The 19722-nt window shown below is 46.2% G+C and overlaps 1 protein-coding gene across 1 annotated transcript in view; it reads left to right on the forward strand.

The window, feature by feature from the left end:
* The window catches only part of tnksa (tankyrase, TRF1-interacting ankyrin-related ADP-ribose polymerase a), a 194058-nt gene extending 177445 nt beyond the window's left edge, over positions 1–16613 (forward strand). Inside the window, exons 18-27 of the mRNA XM_020485009.2 lie at positions 4963–5151; positions 6148–6400; positions 6601–6680; positions 10914–11034; positions 11343–11440; positions 11589–11663; positions 11817–11922; positions 12070–12256; positions 12465–12621; positions 13138–16613. Coding sequence (XP_020340598.1) covers positions 4963–5151; positions 6148–6400; positions 6601–6680; positions 10914–11034; positions 11343–11440; positions 11589–11663; positions 11817–11922; positions 12070–12256; positions 12465–12621; positions 13138–13224 — 1353 coding nt within the window. The 3' untranslated portion in view covers positions 13225–16613. The remainder of the gene's footprint in view (positions 1–4962; positions 5152–6147; positions 6401–6600; positions 6681–10913; positions 11035–11342; positions 11441–11588; positions 11664–11816; positions 11923–12069; positions 12257–12464; positions 12622–13137) is intronic.
* The last annotated feature ends 3109 nt before the right edge of the window (positions 16614–19722 follow it).

A 19722-nucleotide genomic window follows, 5' to 3' on the forward strand; every position in this document is an offset into this window, starting at 1 on the left:
ACTAATCTACTGACGGAGCGCAGGAGGTGGCTAACAACAGACCTCCATCCTATGCTAGCTTGCTACCGATGCCCTGGCTAGCTGTCTAAATCACCAACCAACCTCTCCACTCACCGGACCCTTTTGATCACTCGACTAAGCATGCCTCTCCTTAATGTCAATATGTCTTGTCCATTTCTGTTCTGGTTAGTGTTTATTGGCTTATTTCACTGTAGAGCCTCTAGTCCTGCTCACTATACCTTATCCAACCTATTAGTTCCACCACCCACACATGCATTGACATCTCCTGGTTTCAACGATGTTTCTAGAGACAATATCTCTCTCTTCATCACTCAATACCTAGGTTTACCTCCACTGTATTCACATCCTACCATACATTTGTCTGTACATTATACCTTGATGCTATTTTATCGCCCCCAGAAACCTCCTTTTACTCTATGTTCCAGACGTTCTAGACGACCAATTCTCATAGCTTTTAGCCGTACCCTTATTCTACTCCTCCTATGTTTCTCTGGCGATGTAGAGGTGAATCCAGGCCCTGCAGTGCCTAGCTCCACTCCTATTCCCCAGGCGCTCTCTTTTGACGACTTCTGTAACCGTAATAGCCTTGGTTTCATGCATGTTAACATTAGAAGCCTCCTCCCTAAGTTTGTTCTATTCACTGCTTTAGCACACTCTGCCAACCCGGATGTTCTAGCTGTGTCTGAATCCTGGCTTAGGAAGACCACCAAAAACTCAGACATTTTAATTCCAAACTACAACATTTTCAGACAAGATAGAACTGCCAAAGGGGGCGGTGTTGCAATCTACTGCAAAGATAGCCTGCAGAGTTCTGTCCTACTATCCAGGTCTGTACCCAAACAATTTGAACTTCTACTTTTAAAAATCCACCCACTGCAAAATCCGCCCACTGCACTGAAGATAGGAAACACTGTCACCACTGATAAATCCACCATAATTGAGAATTTCAATAAGCATTTTTCTACGGCTGGCCATGCTTTCCACCTGGCTACTCCTACCCCGGACAACAGCACTGCACCCCCAACAGCAACTCGCCCAAGCCTTCCCCATTTCTCCTTCTCCCAAATCCATTCAGCTGATGTTCTGAAAGAGCTGCAAAATCTGGACCCCTACAAATCAGCCGGGCTAGACAATCTGGACCCTTTCTTTCTAAAATTATCTGCCGAAATTGTTGCCACCCCTATTACTAGCCTGTTCAACCTCTCTTTCGTGTCGTCTGAGATTCCCAAAGATTGGAAAGCAGCTGCGGTCATCCCCCTCTTCAAAGGGGGGGACACTCTTGACCCAAACTGCTACAGACCTATATCTATCCTACCGTGCCTTTCTAAGGTCTTCGAAAGCCAAGTCAACAAACAGATTACCGACCATTTCGAATCTCACCATACCTTCTCTGCTATGCAATCCGGTTTCAGAGCTGGTCATGGGTGCACCTCAGCCACGCTCAAGGTCCTAAACGATATCTTAACCGCCATCGATAAGAAACATTACTGTGCAGCCGTATTCATTGATCTGGCCAAGGCTTTCGACTCTGTCAATCACCACATCCTCATCGGCAGACTCGACAGCCTTGGTTTCTCAAATGATTGCCTCGCCTGGTTCACCAACTACTTCTCTGATAGAGTTCAGTGTGTCAAATCGGAGGGTCTGCTGTCCGGACCTCTGGCAGTCTCTATGGGGGTGCCACAGGGTTCAATTCTTGGACCGACTCTCTTCTCTGTATACATCAATGAGGTCGCTCTTGCTGCTGGTGAGTCCCTGATCCACCTCTACGCAGACGACACCATTCTGTATACTTCCGGCCCTTCTTTGGACACTGTGTTAACAACCCTCCAGGCATGCTTCAATGCCATACAACTCTCCTTCCGTGGCCTCCAATTGCTCTTAAATACAAGTAAAACTAAATGCATGCTCTTCAACCGATCGCTACCTGCACCTACCCGCCTGTCCAACATCACTACTCTGGACGGCTCTGACTTAGAATACGTGGACAACTACAAATACTTAGGTGTCTGGTTAGACTGTAAACTCTCCTTCCAGACCCATATCAAACATCTCCAATCCAAAGTTAAATCTAGAATTGGCTTCCTATTTCGCAACAAAGCATCCTTCACTCATGCTGCCAAACATACCCTTGTAAAACTGACCATCCTACCAATCCTCGACTTTGGCGATGTCATTTACAAAATAGCCTCCAATACCCTACTCAACAAATTGGATGCAGTCTATCACAGTGCAATCCGTTTTATCACCAAAGCCCCATATACTACCCACCATTGCGACCTGTACGCTCTCGTTGGCTGGCCCTCGCTTCATACTCGTCGCCAAACCCACTGGCTCCATGTCATCTACAAGACCCTGCTAGGTAAAGTCCCCCCTTATCTCAGCTCGCTGGTCACCATAGCATCTCCCACCTGTAGCACACGCTCCAGCAGGTATATCTCTCTAGTCACCCCCAAAACCAATTCTTTCTTTGGCCGCCTCTCCTTCCAGTTCTCTGCTGCCAATGACTGGAACGAACTACAAAAATCTCTGAAACTGGAAACACTTATCTCCCTCACTAGCTTTAAGCACCAACTGTCAGAGCAGCTCACAGATTACTGCACCTGTACATAGCCCACCTATAATTTAGCCCAAACAACTACCTCTTTCCCAACTGTATTTAATTTTAATTAATTAATTAATTTTGCTCCTTTGCACCCCATTATTTTTTATTTCTACTTTGCACATTCTTCCATTGCAAAACTACCATTCCAGTATTTTACTTGCTATATTGTACTTACTTTGCCATCATGGCCTTTTTTGCCTTTACCTCCCTTCTCACCTCATTTGCTCACATTGTATATAGACTTGTTTATACTGCATTATTGACTGTATGTTTGTTTTTACTCCATGTGTAACTCTGTGTCGTTTTATCTGTCGAACTGCTTTGCTTTATCTTGGCCAGGTCGCAATTGTAAATGAGAACTTGTTCTCAACTTGCCTACCTGGTTAAATAAAGGTAAAATAAAATAAATAAAAATTATGCCATTGTTTAGTCCAGCAGTAGTGTGTGGACCCTGGGGGCATTAGTCCCAAACAGGAATCTCAGAGCAGGCTGCTGCTTACATAACAGTCCTGGGTTCAGTCCAGCGCCCACCCTGCTGCCCCTTGGCATGGTTCCTGCTCCTCCTCCTCTTGCTGCTGACATAACAGTCCTGGGTTCAGTCCAGCGCCCACCCTGCTGCCCCTTGGCATGGTTCCTGCTCCTCCTCCTCTTGCTGCTGCTGACATAACAGTCCTGGGTTCAGTCCAGCGCCCACCCTGCTGCCCCTTGGCATGGTTCCTGCTCCTCCTCCTCTTGCTGCTGACATAACAGTCCTGGGTTCAGTCCAGCGCCCACCCTGCTGCCCCTTGGCATGGTTCCTGCTGCTCCTCCTCTTGCTGCTGACATAACAGTCCTGGGTTCAGTCCAGCGCCCACCCTGCTGCCCCTTGGCATGGTTCCTGCTCCTCCTCCTCTTGCTGCTGCTGACATAACAGTCCTGGGTTCAGTCCAGCACCCACCCTGCTGCCCCTTGGCATGGTTCCTGCTCCTCCTCCTCTTGCTGCTGACATAACAGTCCTGGGTTCAGTCCAGCGCCCACCCTGCTGCCCCTTGGCATGGTTCCTGCTCCTCCTCCTCTTGCTGCTGCTGACATAACAGTCCTGGGTTCAGTCCAGCGCCCACCCTGCTGCCCCTTGGCATGGTTCCTGCTCCTCCTCCTCTTGCTGCTGCTGACATAACAGTCCTGGGTTCAGTCCAGCGCCCACGCTGCTGCCCCTTGGCATGGTTCCTGCTCCTCCTCCTCTTGCTGCTGCTGACATAACAGTTCTGGGTTCAGTCCAGCGCCCACCCTGCTGCCCCTTGGCATGGTTCCTGCTCCTCCTCCTCTTGCTGCTGCTGACATAACAGGTCTGGGTTCAGTCCAGCGCCCACCCTGCTGCCCCTTGGCATGGTTCCTGCTCCTCCTCCTCTTGCTGCTGCTGACATAACAGGTCTGGGTTCAGTCCAGCGCCCACCCTGCTGCCCCTTGGCATGGTTCCTGCTCCTCCTCCTCTTGCTGCTGCTGACATAACAGGTCTGGGTTCAGTCCAGCGCCCACCCTGCTGCCCCTTGGCATGGTTCCTGCTCCTCCTCCTCTTGCTGCTGCTTCAGCCCAAGTATCGGCCAATGTGCTGCTTTGACTGCCTGTGTGCCAGTGTGCTCTTAAGGCTCGTGGGTCGGCTGGGAGGTCTTGGCTGACCTTGACTGAGCCTTACCATCTGTATTCCGTAGGGTCACTGTGAGTGGTGATGAATGTCATTGGGCTCGGCTCATTACAACAGTGTGTTGGAGGAGTGCGGAGCGCAGAGGCCAGTCTGGCGAGCCGGCTGAGTGGGCCACGTCCAGCCGGCTGAGTGGGCCACGTCCAGCCGGCTGAGTGGGCCACGTCCAGCCGGCTTGGTGGGCCACGTCCAGCCGGCTGAGTGGGCCACGTCCAGCCGGCTGAGTGGGCCACGTCCAGCCGGCTGGGTGGGCCACGTCCAGCCGGCTGGGTGGGCCACGTCCAGCCGGCTAGCTTAGTGAGTTGTAACTCCTGAGAGTGAGTCAGAGCACAGCATATTGCTGCGATCTTAAAACACATTGGCGCTTTCTGTAGAAACAAAATGCACTATATTTGTCAGAATGATGGATGATATGGAGGTTTGATATGGATGGATGATATGGAGGGTTGATATGGAGGGTTGATATGGAGGGTTGATATGGAGGGTTGATATGGAGGGTTGATATGAAGGGATGATATGGAGGGATGAGTAAATTCTATGATTCTATGATAATATGATGAGCCATGGATTTAACTGATTCACTCTTTATTTCATTGAATGACACATTTTTCATTCATACATTCAGATTTAGCCTAACACGTTCCTGTTTCTCCCTCAGCATGTGGATATAGCTGCTCTCCTGATCAAGTACAACACGTGTGTGAACGCTACAGATAAGTGGGCCTTCACCCCGCTCCACGAGGCGGCTCAGAAAGGCCGGACCCAGCTATGTGCTCTGCTACTGGCTCACGGAGCTGACCCTAGCATGAAGAACCAGGAGGGACAGGCGCCACTGGACCTGGCTACGGTATACACACACACACAGATATACACACACATGGATATACACGGATGCACACACACATATTTGTAATTACCTCAAGGAATGACCTCACTCTGCCATGTAATACTGTAATACACAACCGTAGCTTGTTATGAGGTCCTCACTGATTTTAACCATGTTCTGATTATCAGCAGCTTCGGCGATTGACCTTCTGATTAATGTGCTACAGTGCATTCGGAAAATATTCAAACCCCTTCACTTTTTATTACATTACAGTCTTATTCTAAAATGTTTGTTTTTTTAAACATGAATCAATCTAAACACAGTACCCCATAATGACAAAGCAAAAACATATGAATTCAGACCCTTTACTCAATACATCTCCACAGAACAACTCTGAAGCTCTAGGAAGTCTTGGTGGTTCCAAACTTCCACCATTTAAGAATGATGGAGGCCACTGGGTTCTTGGGGACCTTCAATGATGCAGACATTTTTTGGTACCCTTCCCCAGATCTGTCCCTCGACACAGTCTCGGAGCTCTACAGATAATTCCTTCGACCTCATGGCTTGGTTTTTTTCTCTGACATGCACTGTCAACAGTGGGACCTCATATAGACAGATGTGTGCCTTTCCAAATCATGTCCAATCAATTGAATTGAACACAGGTGGATGACAATCAAGTTGTAGAAACATCTCAAGGATGATCAATGGAAACGGGATGTACCTGAGCTACATTTTGAGTCTCATAGCAAAGGGTCTGAATACTTATGCAAATAAGGTATTTTTGTTTTTTTTAAACCTCTTTTCGCTTTGTCATTATGGGGTATTGTGTGTAGATTGAGGGAAAAATATATTTCATCCATTTTGGAATAAGGCTGTAATGTAACAAAATGTGGAAAGAGTGAAGGGGTCTGAAAACATTCAGAATGCCCTGTATATGGATTACTGTGTAAATCAATTAATATCTTTACTATAGAATCCTCATTACATTGTGTCTGTTTCTTGTCTCCTCTGTCTCAGGCTGATGACATCAGAGCGCTGCTGATAGATGCCATGCCTCCAGACGCCCTGCCCAGCTGCTTCAAGCCTCAGGCCACGGTGGTCAGCGCCTCAGTGGTCAGTACAGCGGTCATCTCTCCAGCCTCCACGCCCTCCTGCTTGTCTGCAGCCAGCAGCATAGACAACCTGGCCGGGTCCCTCAGCGAGCTCACTGTGGCTGGAGCCACTGGGCCTGCAGATGGAGCCACCGGCTCCGACAGGAAGGACAAAGAGAGTACGTAAACCCTCCGACTTTTATATACAGTATATTATCAAATTATACAACTTTGTCAAGCCAAGGATGGACATTTTTCTTTGACGTCAACAATGATTAAAATGACCTTGCATCATACTCTTATACATATGAGAAACAGTTAGCCTGATTTGTCTCACGGTATTTAAGCAGTCTTGTCTGTTCTGTGTTTCATTCAACAGCTGTTGTAGACATGAACATCAGCCAGTTCCTGAAGAGCTTGGGGTTGGAGCACCTGCGTGACATCTTCCAGAGGGAACAGGTAAATGCACGTATCCTAGTGGTCCCTGTACGAGCCAATCACTTTCATGTTTACTGTTGCCCAATCGTACACCTCTTGTCACTCACGCCACAAACCTAAAAAGCTCAACTCTCAATCTACCTGTCATCCATGCTTCTCTGTCTACAGCTGGTCTTTTTACTGGAGCTTTCCACAGTCAGTCAGTAGTATTGACTGCCTGATCATCTCAGACTTTACCATGCTGCATGGCCAGACAATGAAATTACCCTCATCCTGTAGAGTAGACTGCCCCCACTATTCTCTATCACCTGCTCTTCCTTTCCCTTCCTCCCTCCCTCCCCTCTCTGCATGTACCTGCAGCAGCTCCAAGTGCCCTGTATCTCCTTGTCTCCAGCAGGATAGTTTAGGCTGACCTCTTCATCCCCACTGCTGATTGGTTTTAGGGGGAATGTTGGGTTCCACGCAGAGCGTTGAGAGTGTGGAGTTCCATGCCAGGTGAAAACAGGCTGGGGACACAGTAGGGATGCTGGGACGGAGAGGCCTTTCATTTTCACATAGATGAGCAGATGAATCCCTACAGTGGGGAGCAGAGGGAGGAGGTCTGGAGAGCGGAAAAAATCAGACAGGTTTCTTTTCCTGATTGTTTAGACCGGGTCAATAGTTTGAGGCTCTTTGGGTTTGTGAGAGAGAGATAATTCAAGGGGGATATTTGCTCAGTGAATAAAAAAATCAAGGGTCCTCCATACACAGTCACTAACACACCCCACACTCACACCACGGCCTCTACATACAGTCTCAACGTTAAACTCTCTATATGCGATTGTGTGAGCGTTTGTTTATTTGTCCATATCTGAACGTTTGTGTTTGTGTGTGGGCTGGATGATGATGATGATGATGATGATGATGATGCATGCTGCTGTGAAAAAGGATTCTCCAGTGTTGTTGATCAGTGAACATGCAGTTTAGTAGTGAGTCACCCATTTAAATCCCTCTCTTCTCCCCATCGTCTTCTCCTCCACATGCTAAGTTTATCCCCTCAGTGGGTGGAGAGATTTGAAACAACTCACTGGCCGGATGACTGAGGGTGGCCGAGAGAGAGGGAGAGCTCTGAACCTGACTCATGTCTTGGTACAATGGGTCATGGTAGGCTGCAAAAAGGGATAGAAGAAGGGCCCCAGCGACAAGGGTTGGAAACTTTCCGGTAAATTTCCAGCATTTTTCCGGAAATTTTCCATGGGAAGTTAAGGCCGTGAATGTTGGGAATTTTGCTTAAATTCATCAAAAAGGATCGCTTATAATAGTGAACCTTTTTTGTGGGGTACGCATAAGGCAATTCTAGGTCTTGTGGCATATTTTGGTTAAACTATCCCCAATTCAATGGAATCGCAACCCTCTGCATGCACAGTGCATTCTTCCATCACATGTGCAGTGCACTCTTCCATCACATGTACAGCTGATTCTCAAGATCTTGCGCACTAATGAGATGCTATTGAGCCGACACTACTACACTGTCTGAGCCAAGGACTACATGCTTTCTAGTAAGTTTTGATTGCAATAATGGGTGGGGTGAATACATTTTATATGACATACATGTTTTTTTTGTTAAATAGTAGCCTATAACAAAGTGTGTTTAAATCATTTCTAACTTGTTAACAATTTCTGTTAGTTAGTTTCTGCTACCATGTGGGTTTTAGCTTGCTTGAGCCTGCTAACTGAGGAGTGTTAATTCACCTGTTTCCATGCGTGTTTAATTTTAAAACATGCATCTTATAAAGGAGTTGTTTAATCGAACTGCTTAACTATTTATCTGAACATGGAATTATATATATATATTTTGTTTTATTCTAATCTTTACAGGAAAATACCACGGGCACTGTCTGATGTGTGGAGACATTTCACTGCAGCTAATGGAGAAGGAAAAGCTGTGTACATTTGCAAATACGGTGCCAAATCATATGTGAAGAATGCAACAAAGATGCAGAATCATCTGGCCAAGTGCATAAATTTCCCTCAGCGCTCACAACAAGCAACCTGACAAAAGTCCCTCTTCTTCTGTTCTAGGTGAAAATGATGAATCAGACACCTTATCAATAGCAACAGCTCATGGTCCTCCTGGAATCAGAAGTTTTTTTTGACTGAATGGAGGAACGTAGTCAGAGAAATTCTGATGAATGTCTTGCTCGAGCTGTGTATGCAACTGGTTTACCTATAATGCTCACAGGCTATGTGTATTGGAAGAGATTTCTGAATTTTCTTCACCCAGCATACACCCCTCCAACCAGACATGCATTATCTACTAATTTGCTGGATGCAGATTTCAAGTGAAAGTCAAGCAAATCATAGAGAAAGCAGACTGTATTGCAATCATCTCTGATGGGTGATCGAATGTTTGTGGGCAAGGAATAATTAACTACATCTCCACCCCTCAACCAGTATTCTACAAGAGCACAGACACAAGGGAAAACAGACACACCAGTCTCTACATTGTAGAATAACTGAAAGCAGTCATCAATGGCCTTGGACCACAGAAGGTATTTGCACTGGCGACAGACAATGCTGCGAACATGAAGCTGCTTGGTCTAAAGTGGAGGAGTCCTACTCTCACATCACAACCATTGGCTGTGCTGCTCATGCATTGAATCTGCTCCTCAAGGACATCATGGCACTGAAAACAATGGATACAAGAGAGCCAGGGAAATGGTTAGGTATGTGAAGGGTCATCAAGTTATAGCAGCAATCTACCTCACCAAGCAAAGTGAGAAGAATAAGAGCACCACATTGAAACTGCCCACCCGTTGGGGTGGTGTTGTCATCATGTTTGACAGTCGCCTGATGGGGAAGGGGTCTCTCCAAGAAATGGCCATGTCACAGTCTGCCGATTTGGACTGCCCCATCAAGAGGATCCTCCTGGATGATGTATTTTGGGAGAGCGTGGTAAGCAGCCTGAAACTCCTGAAACCTATAGCAGTAACTATTGCAAGGATTGAGGGAGTCAATGCCATCCTGTCTGATGTTCAGACCTTGCTTGCAGATGTCAGAGAACAAATCAGTACTGCCCTGCCCACTTCACTGTTGCTCCAAGCAGAGGAAACAACAGTTCTGAAATATATCAAAAAGCGCTAAGACTTCTGCCTGAAGCCCATACACGCCGCAGCGTACATGTTGTACCCCAGGTATGGTGACGAGCATCCTGTCTGGTGCAGAGATCAACAAGGCCTATGGTGTCATCACTACTGGGGGCAAGGTTCTTGGCAGTCTGGCGAAGTACACTTCCAAGCAAGGGCTTTGGGATGGAGATGCAATATGGCAGTCGTGCCAACATATCTCATCAGCCACCTGTTGGAAGGGACTTTCCCCTGTTGCCTCCATCCTCCAAATCCCACCAACATCAGCCGTGTCAGAGCGCAACTGGTCCTTGTTTGGGAACACGCACACCAAAGCATGCAACCGGCTGACCAATACAAAGGTTGAAAAATTGGTGGCCATCCGGGCAAATTTGAGGCTTTATGAGTCTGACAATGAGCCATCCTCAACAAAGTTGGAAAGTGACAGTGAAGATGAGGCCTCAGAGTCTGATGTTCAAGAGGTGGACATTGAGGAGGCCCAGGGAGAAGACATGGAAGCCTGAGAGGAAGACAACCAAAGCTTTAGTTTCTAGACAATCATTTTACATATGATGCGATGGATCATTGGGGATCGTTCAATATTCCCTTTCTTTTGTTGTTCAGTGAAATCATCCCATGTGAAGAGTCAACTCATTTAATTAGAGTTCAATTCGTAACAATTGTTTTTAAAATTTCTATTGGAAGGATTTAGTCATTAGCAATTATGTCTACTTATTATAAGGTGCAATGTTTGTTTCTGTCTCCATATGATATGGTAAATTTATCCAATGCAAGAAATATCGACATTTAAATGGTATTAATATAAATTTTCATATATTCCCGTTAATTCCCTCGGAAAGTTTCCACCCCAGAATATTCAGCCAAAATGTGCAACCCTACCAGCGACTACAATTTAATAAGATATTTTTAATGGAATTTTAAGTGTTCTGATTTGTCATTCCAAATGTCACATTAGCAGTAGACGGTGACTTGCTGTTCTCTGCACTGTTAGTGTCCCTTGGTTCTAATGATATTATGATTGGATGTGTTTGGACAGTCCGACTCCTCCCCCAATCTGATTGGCTATGTTTAGAGCAGGCTGTCCCCTGCCCCTACTCTGGTTGGCTGAATGTGCTCTCTTTCCATCTAGATTTCGCTGGATGTCCTGGCTGATATGGGCCACGAGGAGCTGAAGGAGATTGGGATCAACGCCTACGGTCACCGCCACAAACTCGTCAAAGGTGTGGAGAGACTCCTGAGAGGACAGCAAGGTCAGAGAGCCAGAGCTCAGCCAAGATTCTGCATGCTGGATCACATCCATATTCCATTCATCTTATTCCTTATTGATTTATTATTTAAGCACTTTCTTATAAAACTGCCTTATTGGCCACACTGGCTGAAGAGATTTGAATGTTTTTCAGGAGGACTGTTTAACCGCTTATGAAACAACAGATGACACTGCTGCTAACTCATACCTGATGTCTCTCAGCACAACCTCCTACTTATAGAACATTGCCTGTTAGCGCTGTTACCGTGGTTTCTCATTTGTTGTTATTGTGTTATTGTCTCTCTGCTCCAGGTGCTAATCCGTACCTGACGTTCCACTGTGCCAGTCAGGGTACGGTGCTCATAGACCTGGCCACGGACGATAAGGAGTTCCAGTCTGTGGAAGAGGAAGTATGTACTCTACATCATTATCTGTTTCTACAATGAAAACAATGTTGATCCACTGATGGGGCCAGCAGATTTTTGTCTTCAGACTGATGTAGGTGCCCTGTGCAGTACTCTCCTCTTTCTGACCCTAGCTGTTTGTATCTGCTTGCAGTTGCAAAGTACGATCCGAGAGCACCGGGACGGGGGCAACGCAGGTGGGGTCTTCAGCAGGTACAACATTCTAAAGGTGAGTCATAGGCACCTGGAGAGGAGACAACCTCCCAACATCTTTTTTTGTCCTCAACAAACACCACTCTGTGAAAGATTTTAGTATATAGGTCATTCTGTTGTCTCTGTATCTGTGAATGAGTCTGACTGTGTGTGGTCTGTCTGTCTGTAGATCCAGAAGGTGGTGAATAAGAAGTTGAGGGAGAGATACTCACACAGACAGAAAGAGATCGCTGATGAAAACCACAACCATCACAACGAACGCATGCTCTTCCACGGTAAGATACCAGTACCTCTGCAGGCTTACCTGTCAATTCTGGAAACACAGTGGGTTCTCTGTTATAACATCTATGCTGAATGAGAGTTGATTTTGACATCGATTTTCCTCTTCTCTTTCCTCCCCTTCTCTTCCTCTCCTCTGTCAGGTTCTCCATTCATCAACGCTATCATCCATAAGGGCTTTGACGAGCGGCATGCCTACATCGGAGGCATGTTCGGAGCGGGCATCTATTTTGCAGAGAACTCCTCCAAGAGTAACCAGTACGTGTACGGGATAGGAGGGGGCACAGGCTGCCCCACTCACAAAGACCGTTCCTGCTACCTCTGCCACAGGTCAGACTCACTCCAGACGTTTATAAATAATAGGTGTGAAGTATGCTGGTGTTATAATCTGTGTGGTGACGTTGTGTATTGCAAGCCGTTGTATGTGGTGTTCTGATGTGTGTGTTATAAATGAATTCAAGTTGCGTGTAGTATTCTGATGTGTGTTACTAGGTTGTTTATTACAGGTGTGTGTGTGTTGGGTTGTTGTGTGTTGCAGGCAGATGTTGTTCTGCAGAGTGACCCTGGGCAAGTCCTTCCTCCAGTTCAGTGCCATGAAGATGGCCCACGCCCCCCCTGGACACCACTCAGTAATCGGCCGGCCCAGCGTCAACGGACTGGCGTACGCAGAATATGTCATCTACAGAGGAGAACAGGTCAGTCTAAAGGCCTCAGCATGCTTCAGTTCAGCTGGCGCTTAGCCAGCAAAACAACTGTTTGTCCATATTGAGATGCTGTAGAACAGAATAGTCAGAATATATCGAAAATAACTCAAGAAGTCTGTCATTAATTGTTGTTTTTGTCAAGGAGATCTAATTCACGCAATTTTACATCTAAGATGGTGCAGTATTTCTCAAGTGAAAAAATGTGGGTGAAATTGATTCGTCGCTCGTTGAATGACAAATACTTAATTGAAGAATCCATACTGTTGACCAATCACTGACGAAGGGGCGTAGACTTCGGCTTGCCTCAAGAATAATGTTGTGTGCACGAACAGCTGGAAAAACCCTCGCCAAAGACCAAAACTAACAAAAACATCTCAAAATGTCGTCATAATATATGCACAAACTGTTCCAAGCTGTTTCGGATGCGAAGCCTGCAGACGCACACACACACACCCCAAACAGACCCATGACAATGACTCGTCTGTCCTGTCCCACTGTATTCCTCAGGCGTACCCAGAATACCTCATCACGTATCAGATCCTGAAACCAGAGAGCACACCCTCCCCCACAGCCGGAGCAGAACAGAAGACCTAATCCAGACTCAACCAGACTAACACACACCCACCTTTGCTGGGAGAGAACGAATCACAGAGACTGTTACCCAAATCACTACTTCACACATTCTGGGCTGAGCCGGGATGAACATCAGCCCCTTAAATTAACTCTACACCCCTGGAAGGATTTCCTCCACTAGTTTTTTGTTCTATTTCACTCACTATAAATGACCGGTTCCTCATAACCACCACCATTTATTTTCCCAAATGTTTATTTTTTATTTTTTCCTTCGTCCTTCTTTAGTGTTTACTTGAAAATGTTGCCTTCACTGGGAATTGTCTAATGTTGTCGCCTGTCTCAGAGCTCATGCTCCCGGGTCTCTCGCTCATGGTTGCCACTGGTGATTGTTGACACTGGTTACGGCCAAATAGAGAGAACCAAGCGGATAAAGTTCAGGTTAGGTTAGAGATGGGGACTCACAGCTCATTGGTTAGCGGTAAGGCTCAGAGATAAGGACTCTTGCCAGTCTGCCTTTACCTGAATGATAGCTTCCCCAGTGAAGCATGACTGAGACTCCTCTACTGTACCTATCACTCAGATGGATATGTAGGTAGAAATCAGGATGGATGTACTAGTATGCAGTATACCAGCCTCAATCCCAGCCCTGTTTCTTCATCAAGCCTGGCAAGGGAAGATGCGGTACACAGACCCCAGACCCAGATCATGCGTGACTGAAAACAACCAATAACCTCTCCCTTTCCGTTCCAGCACACAAATATAATTTCTTTAGCTCATCAAACATTACACTTCATTTATCCTATTAGCTCTGTATTATTTTATTGTGATATTTCCATGATTGTTTTAAAAGATGATGTATAATGGGACCATGTCACAATGGGGACCAGACCTGGAGGTTTTTGACCCCTTTGTTTTTTAAAAGTTGAGATGATATAAGATATCCCTCTCTGGGACCATTAGGGGTTCCCTCTCTGGGACCATTAGTGGTTCCTTCTCTGGGACCATTAGGGGTTCCCTCTCCGGGACCATTAAGGGTTCCCTCTCTGGGACCATTAGGGGTTCCCTCTCTGGGACCATTAAGGGTTCCCTCTCTGGGACCATTAGGGGTTCCTTCTCTGGGACCATTAAGGGTTCCCTCTCTGGGACCATTAGTGGTTCCCTCTCTGGGACCATTAGGGGTTCCCTCTCTGGGACCATTAAGGGTTCCCTCTCTGGGACCATTAAGGGTTCCCTCTCTGGGACCATTAGGGGTTCCCTCTCTGGGACCATTAAGGATTCCCTCTCTGGGACCATTAGTGTGTCCTTCTCTGGGACCATTAGGGGTTCCCTCTCTGGGACCATTAGGGGTTCCCTCTCTGGGACCATTAAGGGTTCCCTCTCTGGGACCATTAAGGGTTCCCTCTCTGGGACCATTAGGGGTTCCCTCTCTGGGACCATTAAGGGTTCCCTCTCTGGGACCATTAGTGGTTCCTTCTCTGGGACCATTAGGGGTTCCTTCTCTGGGACCATTAGGGGTTCCCTCTCTGGGACCATTAGGGGTTCCTTCTCTGGGACCATTAGGGGTTCCCTCTCTGGGACCATTAAGGGTTCCCTCTCTGGGACCATTAGGGGTTCCCTCTATGGGACCATTAGGGGTTCCCTCTCTGGGACCATTAGGGGTTCCCTCTCTGGGACCATTAGGGGTTCCCTCTCTGGGACCATTAGGGGTTCCCTCTCTGGGACCATTAGGGGTTCCCTCTCTGGGACCATTAGTGGTTCCTTCTCTGGGACCATTAGGGGTTCCTTCTCTGGGACCATTAGGGGTTCCCTCTCTGGGACCATTAAGGGTTCCCTCTCTGGGACCATTAGGGGTTCCCTCTCTGGGACCATTAGGGGTTCCCTCTCTGGGACCATTAGGGGTTCCTTCTCTGGGACCATTAGGGGTTCCCTCTCTAGGACCATTAAGGGTTCCCTCTCTGGGACCATTAGGGGTTCCCTCTATGGGACCATTAGGGGTTCCCTCTCTGGGACCATTAGGGGTTCCCTCTATGGGACCATTAGGGGTTCCCTCTCTGGGACCATTAGGGGTTCCCTCTCTGGGACCATTAGGGGTTCCCTCTCTGGGACCATTAGGGGTTCCCTCTCTGGGACCATTAGGGGTTCCCTCTCTGGGACCATTAGGGGTTCCCTCTCTGGGACCATTAGGGGTTCCCTCTATGGGACCATTAGGGGTTCCCTCTCTGGGACCATTAGGGGTTCCCTCTCTGGGACCATTAGGGGTTCCCTCTCTGGGACCATTAGGGGTTCCCTCTCTGGGACCATTAGGGGTTCCCTCTCTGGGACCATTAGGGGTTCCCTCTCTGGGACCATTAGTGGTTCCCTCTCTGGGACCATTAGGGGTTCCCTCTCTGGGACCATTAGGGGTTCCCTCTCTGGGACCATTAGGGGTTTCTTTTCTGTTACTGGAACTGATGGGAAATCCCTAAAGGTTTCAGATTGTGAAATTGAGTTATGTGAGAAAGTAAAGCAAGCTATGAGACATTACTATTATTAATATAACATTACTTTGCACAAGAAAACACTGAACATCTGACTTTTCATTACCATTTCCCATCCAGTCAAACTCATCTTTTAATGGATTTGCACTTTTAAACTGGAATGATTTTTAAGTTATTTGAAAATGTATTGAAAAAAAGATGTCCAGTATTGTAGTGTGTAGCAGACGATGCCTTTGTAAAGCTCACCCTGTTGTTAATGGATGAAGAGTGGGCTGTATTAGTACTGTAAATTATTTGTTTGTTTTTTGGTGGGGATGAAAGGGATTTTTGTAGCTGTTTTTCCCGATCTCTTTCATGGTCACTTCCACATTCATCCCTCTGCTCTGTATCCTCTTTGAGAAGTAAACAATAACTTGTCTTGCTTCCTACTGGTTTTGTCAATCATTCTCTGGGAAATAACAGTTTGAAGCAATGGCTGGTTTGATTGTCACATCCTGTAGTCTGTATTGGAGGACACTGTCTCCCTGTGTCTCCTCACTCTCACTAGCTGGGCTCTATCTGCATCTGCTGGTGTGGTACTCTGCCATCCTTGCTGTTTCAGATACCAGCTCCAGAACTGTCTGCGCTTTGACCGGGATGTTAACCCATCCATTTACTACAACCTGACTAAGTCCCAAATACTACCCTATTCCCTATATAGTGCACTACTTTTGACGGGTTCCCTACTGGTCCTGGTCAAAAGTAATGCACTATATAGGGAATAGGGGGCTATTTGGGACTGAACCCTGGTATTAAAGGAAAACACCACTCAAACTATATTTTGGTATTTGTTTCATTAGTCTGCTGTTGATAGTTTGTCAGCAATCAAGTTTTCAAGATATAGAACTTTCAAAATACAGAATGTGTCCCAGTATGAAGCGACTAATGAAACAGTACCAAAAGATAGTTTGAGTGGAATTTTCATTTAATCTCCACTCTTCTCTTCAGACCAACACCTGGAGAGAGCCTCGATGCCTCTTACTTACTTCCTACTACAGTTCTTATCTTGTTTTTTTCACCATTTTCTGGTGCTGAAAAGATCCAGTAATGAATGAAACACTGACTATCATGTACCACAGCTGATTTGGAGACTAATGTAACACTCCTCAGTGTTGTAAAGAAGTATTAATAAAGTACATAACTGTCCAATGCCTCTTCCATGCTACTTTTCTCACAATGAAAGTAGTTCACTGAAGATTGTTTAGTCTGAATGGCTTTTGTTGAAGTTAAATGTACATAATGTAAGTGTTCCTCAAAAGAAGCATGGCCTTGTATTGACTACAGCTCATTTTTCTTTCAACCCAACACTACATACTGATACTGTGCGGAACATTCATGGAAATGTCCAGAGGAAAAATGTACTCAACACTGTGAAATAGTATTGGCTGTGCTATGCTTCCCTGTAGAGGGGAATTGATTTTCAGTGAAGTGGGGGAGATGAATAGCTGTGAGGACAGCGATCACCAGCAGGAAAAGATGTCAGTCAAACTTCTCATTCAGGAGGCCGATTAGAAATTAATTGATCAAAACAAACAATCTATCCACCTGTTTGTCACACAGAGCTATTGTGTTCTCTCCTAGATGATGTGGATGGCACTAGAGTAGGGCCCGGTTTCCCGATAGCGATGGAATTTAGGCTTACGAGTGTTTAACGACGGACGTTTCCTACAATGGCCGAAGATGTAACATGCATTTCCCATTAGGCCTGGCTCGCAGTCGGCATTCCAATTCATCCAGAAGGTGTTTGATGGGGTTGAGGTCAGGACTCTGTGCAGGCCAGTCAAGTTCTTCCACACCGATCGACAAACCATTTCTGTATGGACCTCGCTTTGTGCACGGGTCATTGTCATGCTGAAGCAGGAAAGGGCCTTCCCAAAGTTGGAAGCACAGAATGTCATTGTATGCTGTAGCGTTAAGATTTCCCTTCACTGGAACTAAGGGGCCTAGCCCGAACCATGAAAAAACAGCCCCAGACCATTATGCCTCCTCCACCAAACTTTATAGTTGGCACTATGTATTGGGGCAGGTAGCGTTCTCCTAGCATCCGCCAAACACAGATTCGTCCGTCGGAATGCCAGATGGTGAAGAGTGATTCATCACTCCAGAGAAGGCATTTCCACTGCTCCAGAGTCCAATGGCGGCGAGCTTTACACCACTCCAGCCGACACTTGGCATTGCGCAAGGTGAGTTTTGTCTTGTGTGCAACTGCTCAGGCATGGAAACCCATTTCATGAAGCTCCTGACTAACAGTTATTGTGCTGATGTTGCTTCCAGAGGCAGTTTGGAACTCTGTAGTGAGTGTTGCAATCGAGGACAGAATTGTTATCTGCCGTTAGTTCGTAGCCTAACTGTAGCCCTTCAGCACTCGGCGGTCTCGTTCTGTGAGCTTGTGTGGCCTACCACTTCGCGGCTAAGCCGTTGTTGCTCCTAGATGTTGCCAATTCACAATAACAGTACTTACAGTTGACCGGGGAAGCTCTTGCAGGGCAGAAATTTGATTATCTGACTTGTTGGAAAGGTGCCATTCTATGACAGTGCCACGTTGAAAGTCACAGAGCACTTCAGTAAGGCCATTCTACTGCCAATGTTCCCTTTGGAGATTGCATGGTTGTAGGCTCGATTTTATACACCTGTAAGCAACGGGTGTGGCCGAAATAGCCGAATCCACTCATTTGAAGGGGTGTCCACATACTTTGGTATATATAGTGTATTACCACCTACGGCTGCAAATATTGAGGAGGCTTATTCTAATGCTTACCCAATAAAAATGCACTGAATAGCCTAGTGTCATCTTGGTTTTCTTTTGAAGCCAAATTGTATACTCGCTTGTTGTATCAAATGCAAAGACATTGGCTATTTTGTATTTGTAGTCAACTTTGTTCTGAAGTTATCGGCAGTCGCAGAGAGATGGAAAAACCATGTGATTCTTCTATGTTAATAAGAAGCCGTAAAAAAGCATCTAACGTCGCGCTTGGCTGATGAACCCGTGGTGAGGCAGGCGTCTCACATACTTACTACACCCGGCACGCGTGTTCCGTCCCGCGCGCATGTTGATTTTGTCCATCCACACCAGTCGCGATCAGGACAAGCAGGTTGAAATATCAAAACAAACTCGGAATTAAGAGCGTTTTCAAGTGCAATGTTACAAACGATGGTTTTTGGAATGCTCCTACGAAGGTTCTGACGATGAATTTAACATTAAACTGTTTTTAATGTTGCCCTGGGGACATATACCAATGGTATGACAAAACGGTTTTTTTTTCTGCTCTAAATACGTTGGTAACCAGTCTATAATAGCAATAAGGCACCTCGGGGGTTTGTGATATGTGGCCAATATACCATGGCTAAGGTCTGTATCAAGGCACTCCGCGTTGCGCATAAGAACAGCCGTTAGCCATAGTATATTGGCCCTATACCACACCCCCTCGGGCCTTATTGCTTAATTATAAACTGGGTGGTTCGAGCCCTGAATGCTGATTGGCTGACAGCCGTGGTACCACGGTATGACAAAATATTTATTTTTACTGCTCTAATTACATTGGTAACCAGTTTATAATAGCAATAAGGCACATCGGGGTTTGTGGTATATGGCCAATATACCACAGCAAAGGGCTGTATCCAGGCACTCTGCTTGCGCAAAATAACAGTATATTGGCCATATACCACACCTCCTCATGCCTTATTCCTTTCATTTAAACTAGAGCTTGCTGTAGCTCTTAAATGATTTCTGGCTATTCAAAGTCATATTTTTTAATTCGTGTTTGTATTATATGTTTGCCATTAGGTATGCTCACTGTTTTCTCCTGCTATTTTGAATGAAATGTTTGATTGTTAAGTCTGCATTTCTTCAGTTTGTAAACTGTGAGAAATAATAAATAATGTCAGTTGCTCGTTTTTTCGTTATCTATAGAAAATATCAATGTGACCTAAAAATAGGATATGATGACAATGGTTTTCGTAATTGCTCGACAAGTCATTGTAGCCTAAAGGCAGGCAGGAATTG

The sequence above is a fragment of the Oncorhynchus kisutch genome, linkage group LG6 (assembly GCF_002021735.2).
Source record: "Oncorhynchus kisutch isolate 150728-3 linkage group LG6, Okis_V2, whole genome shotgun sequence".
Classification (NCBI taxonomy): domain Eukaryota; kingdom Metazoa; phylum Chordata; class Actinopteri; order Salmoniformes; family Salmonidae; genus Oncorhynchus; species Oncorhynchus kisutch.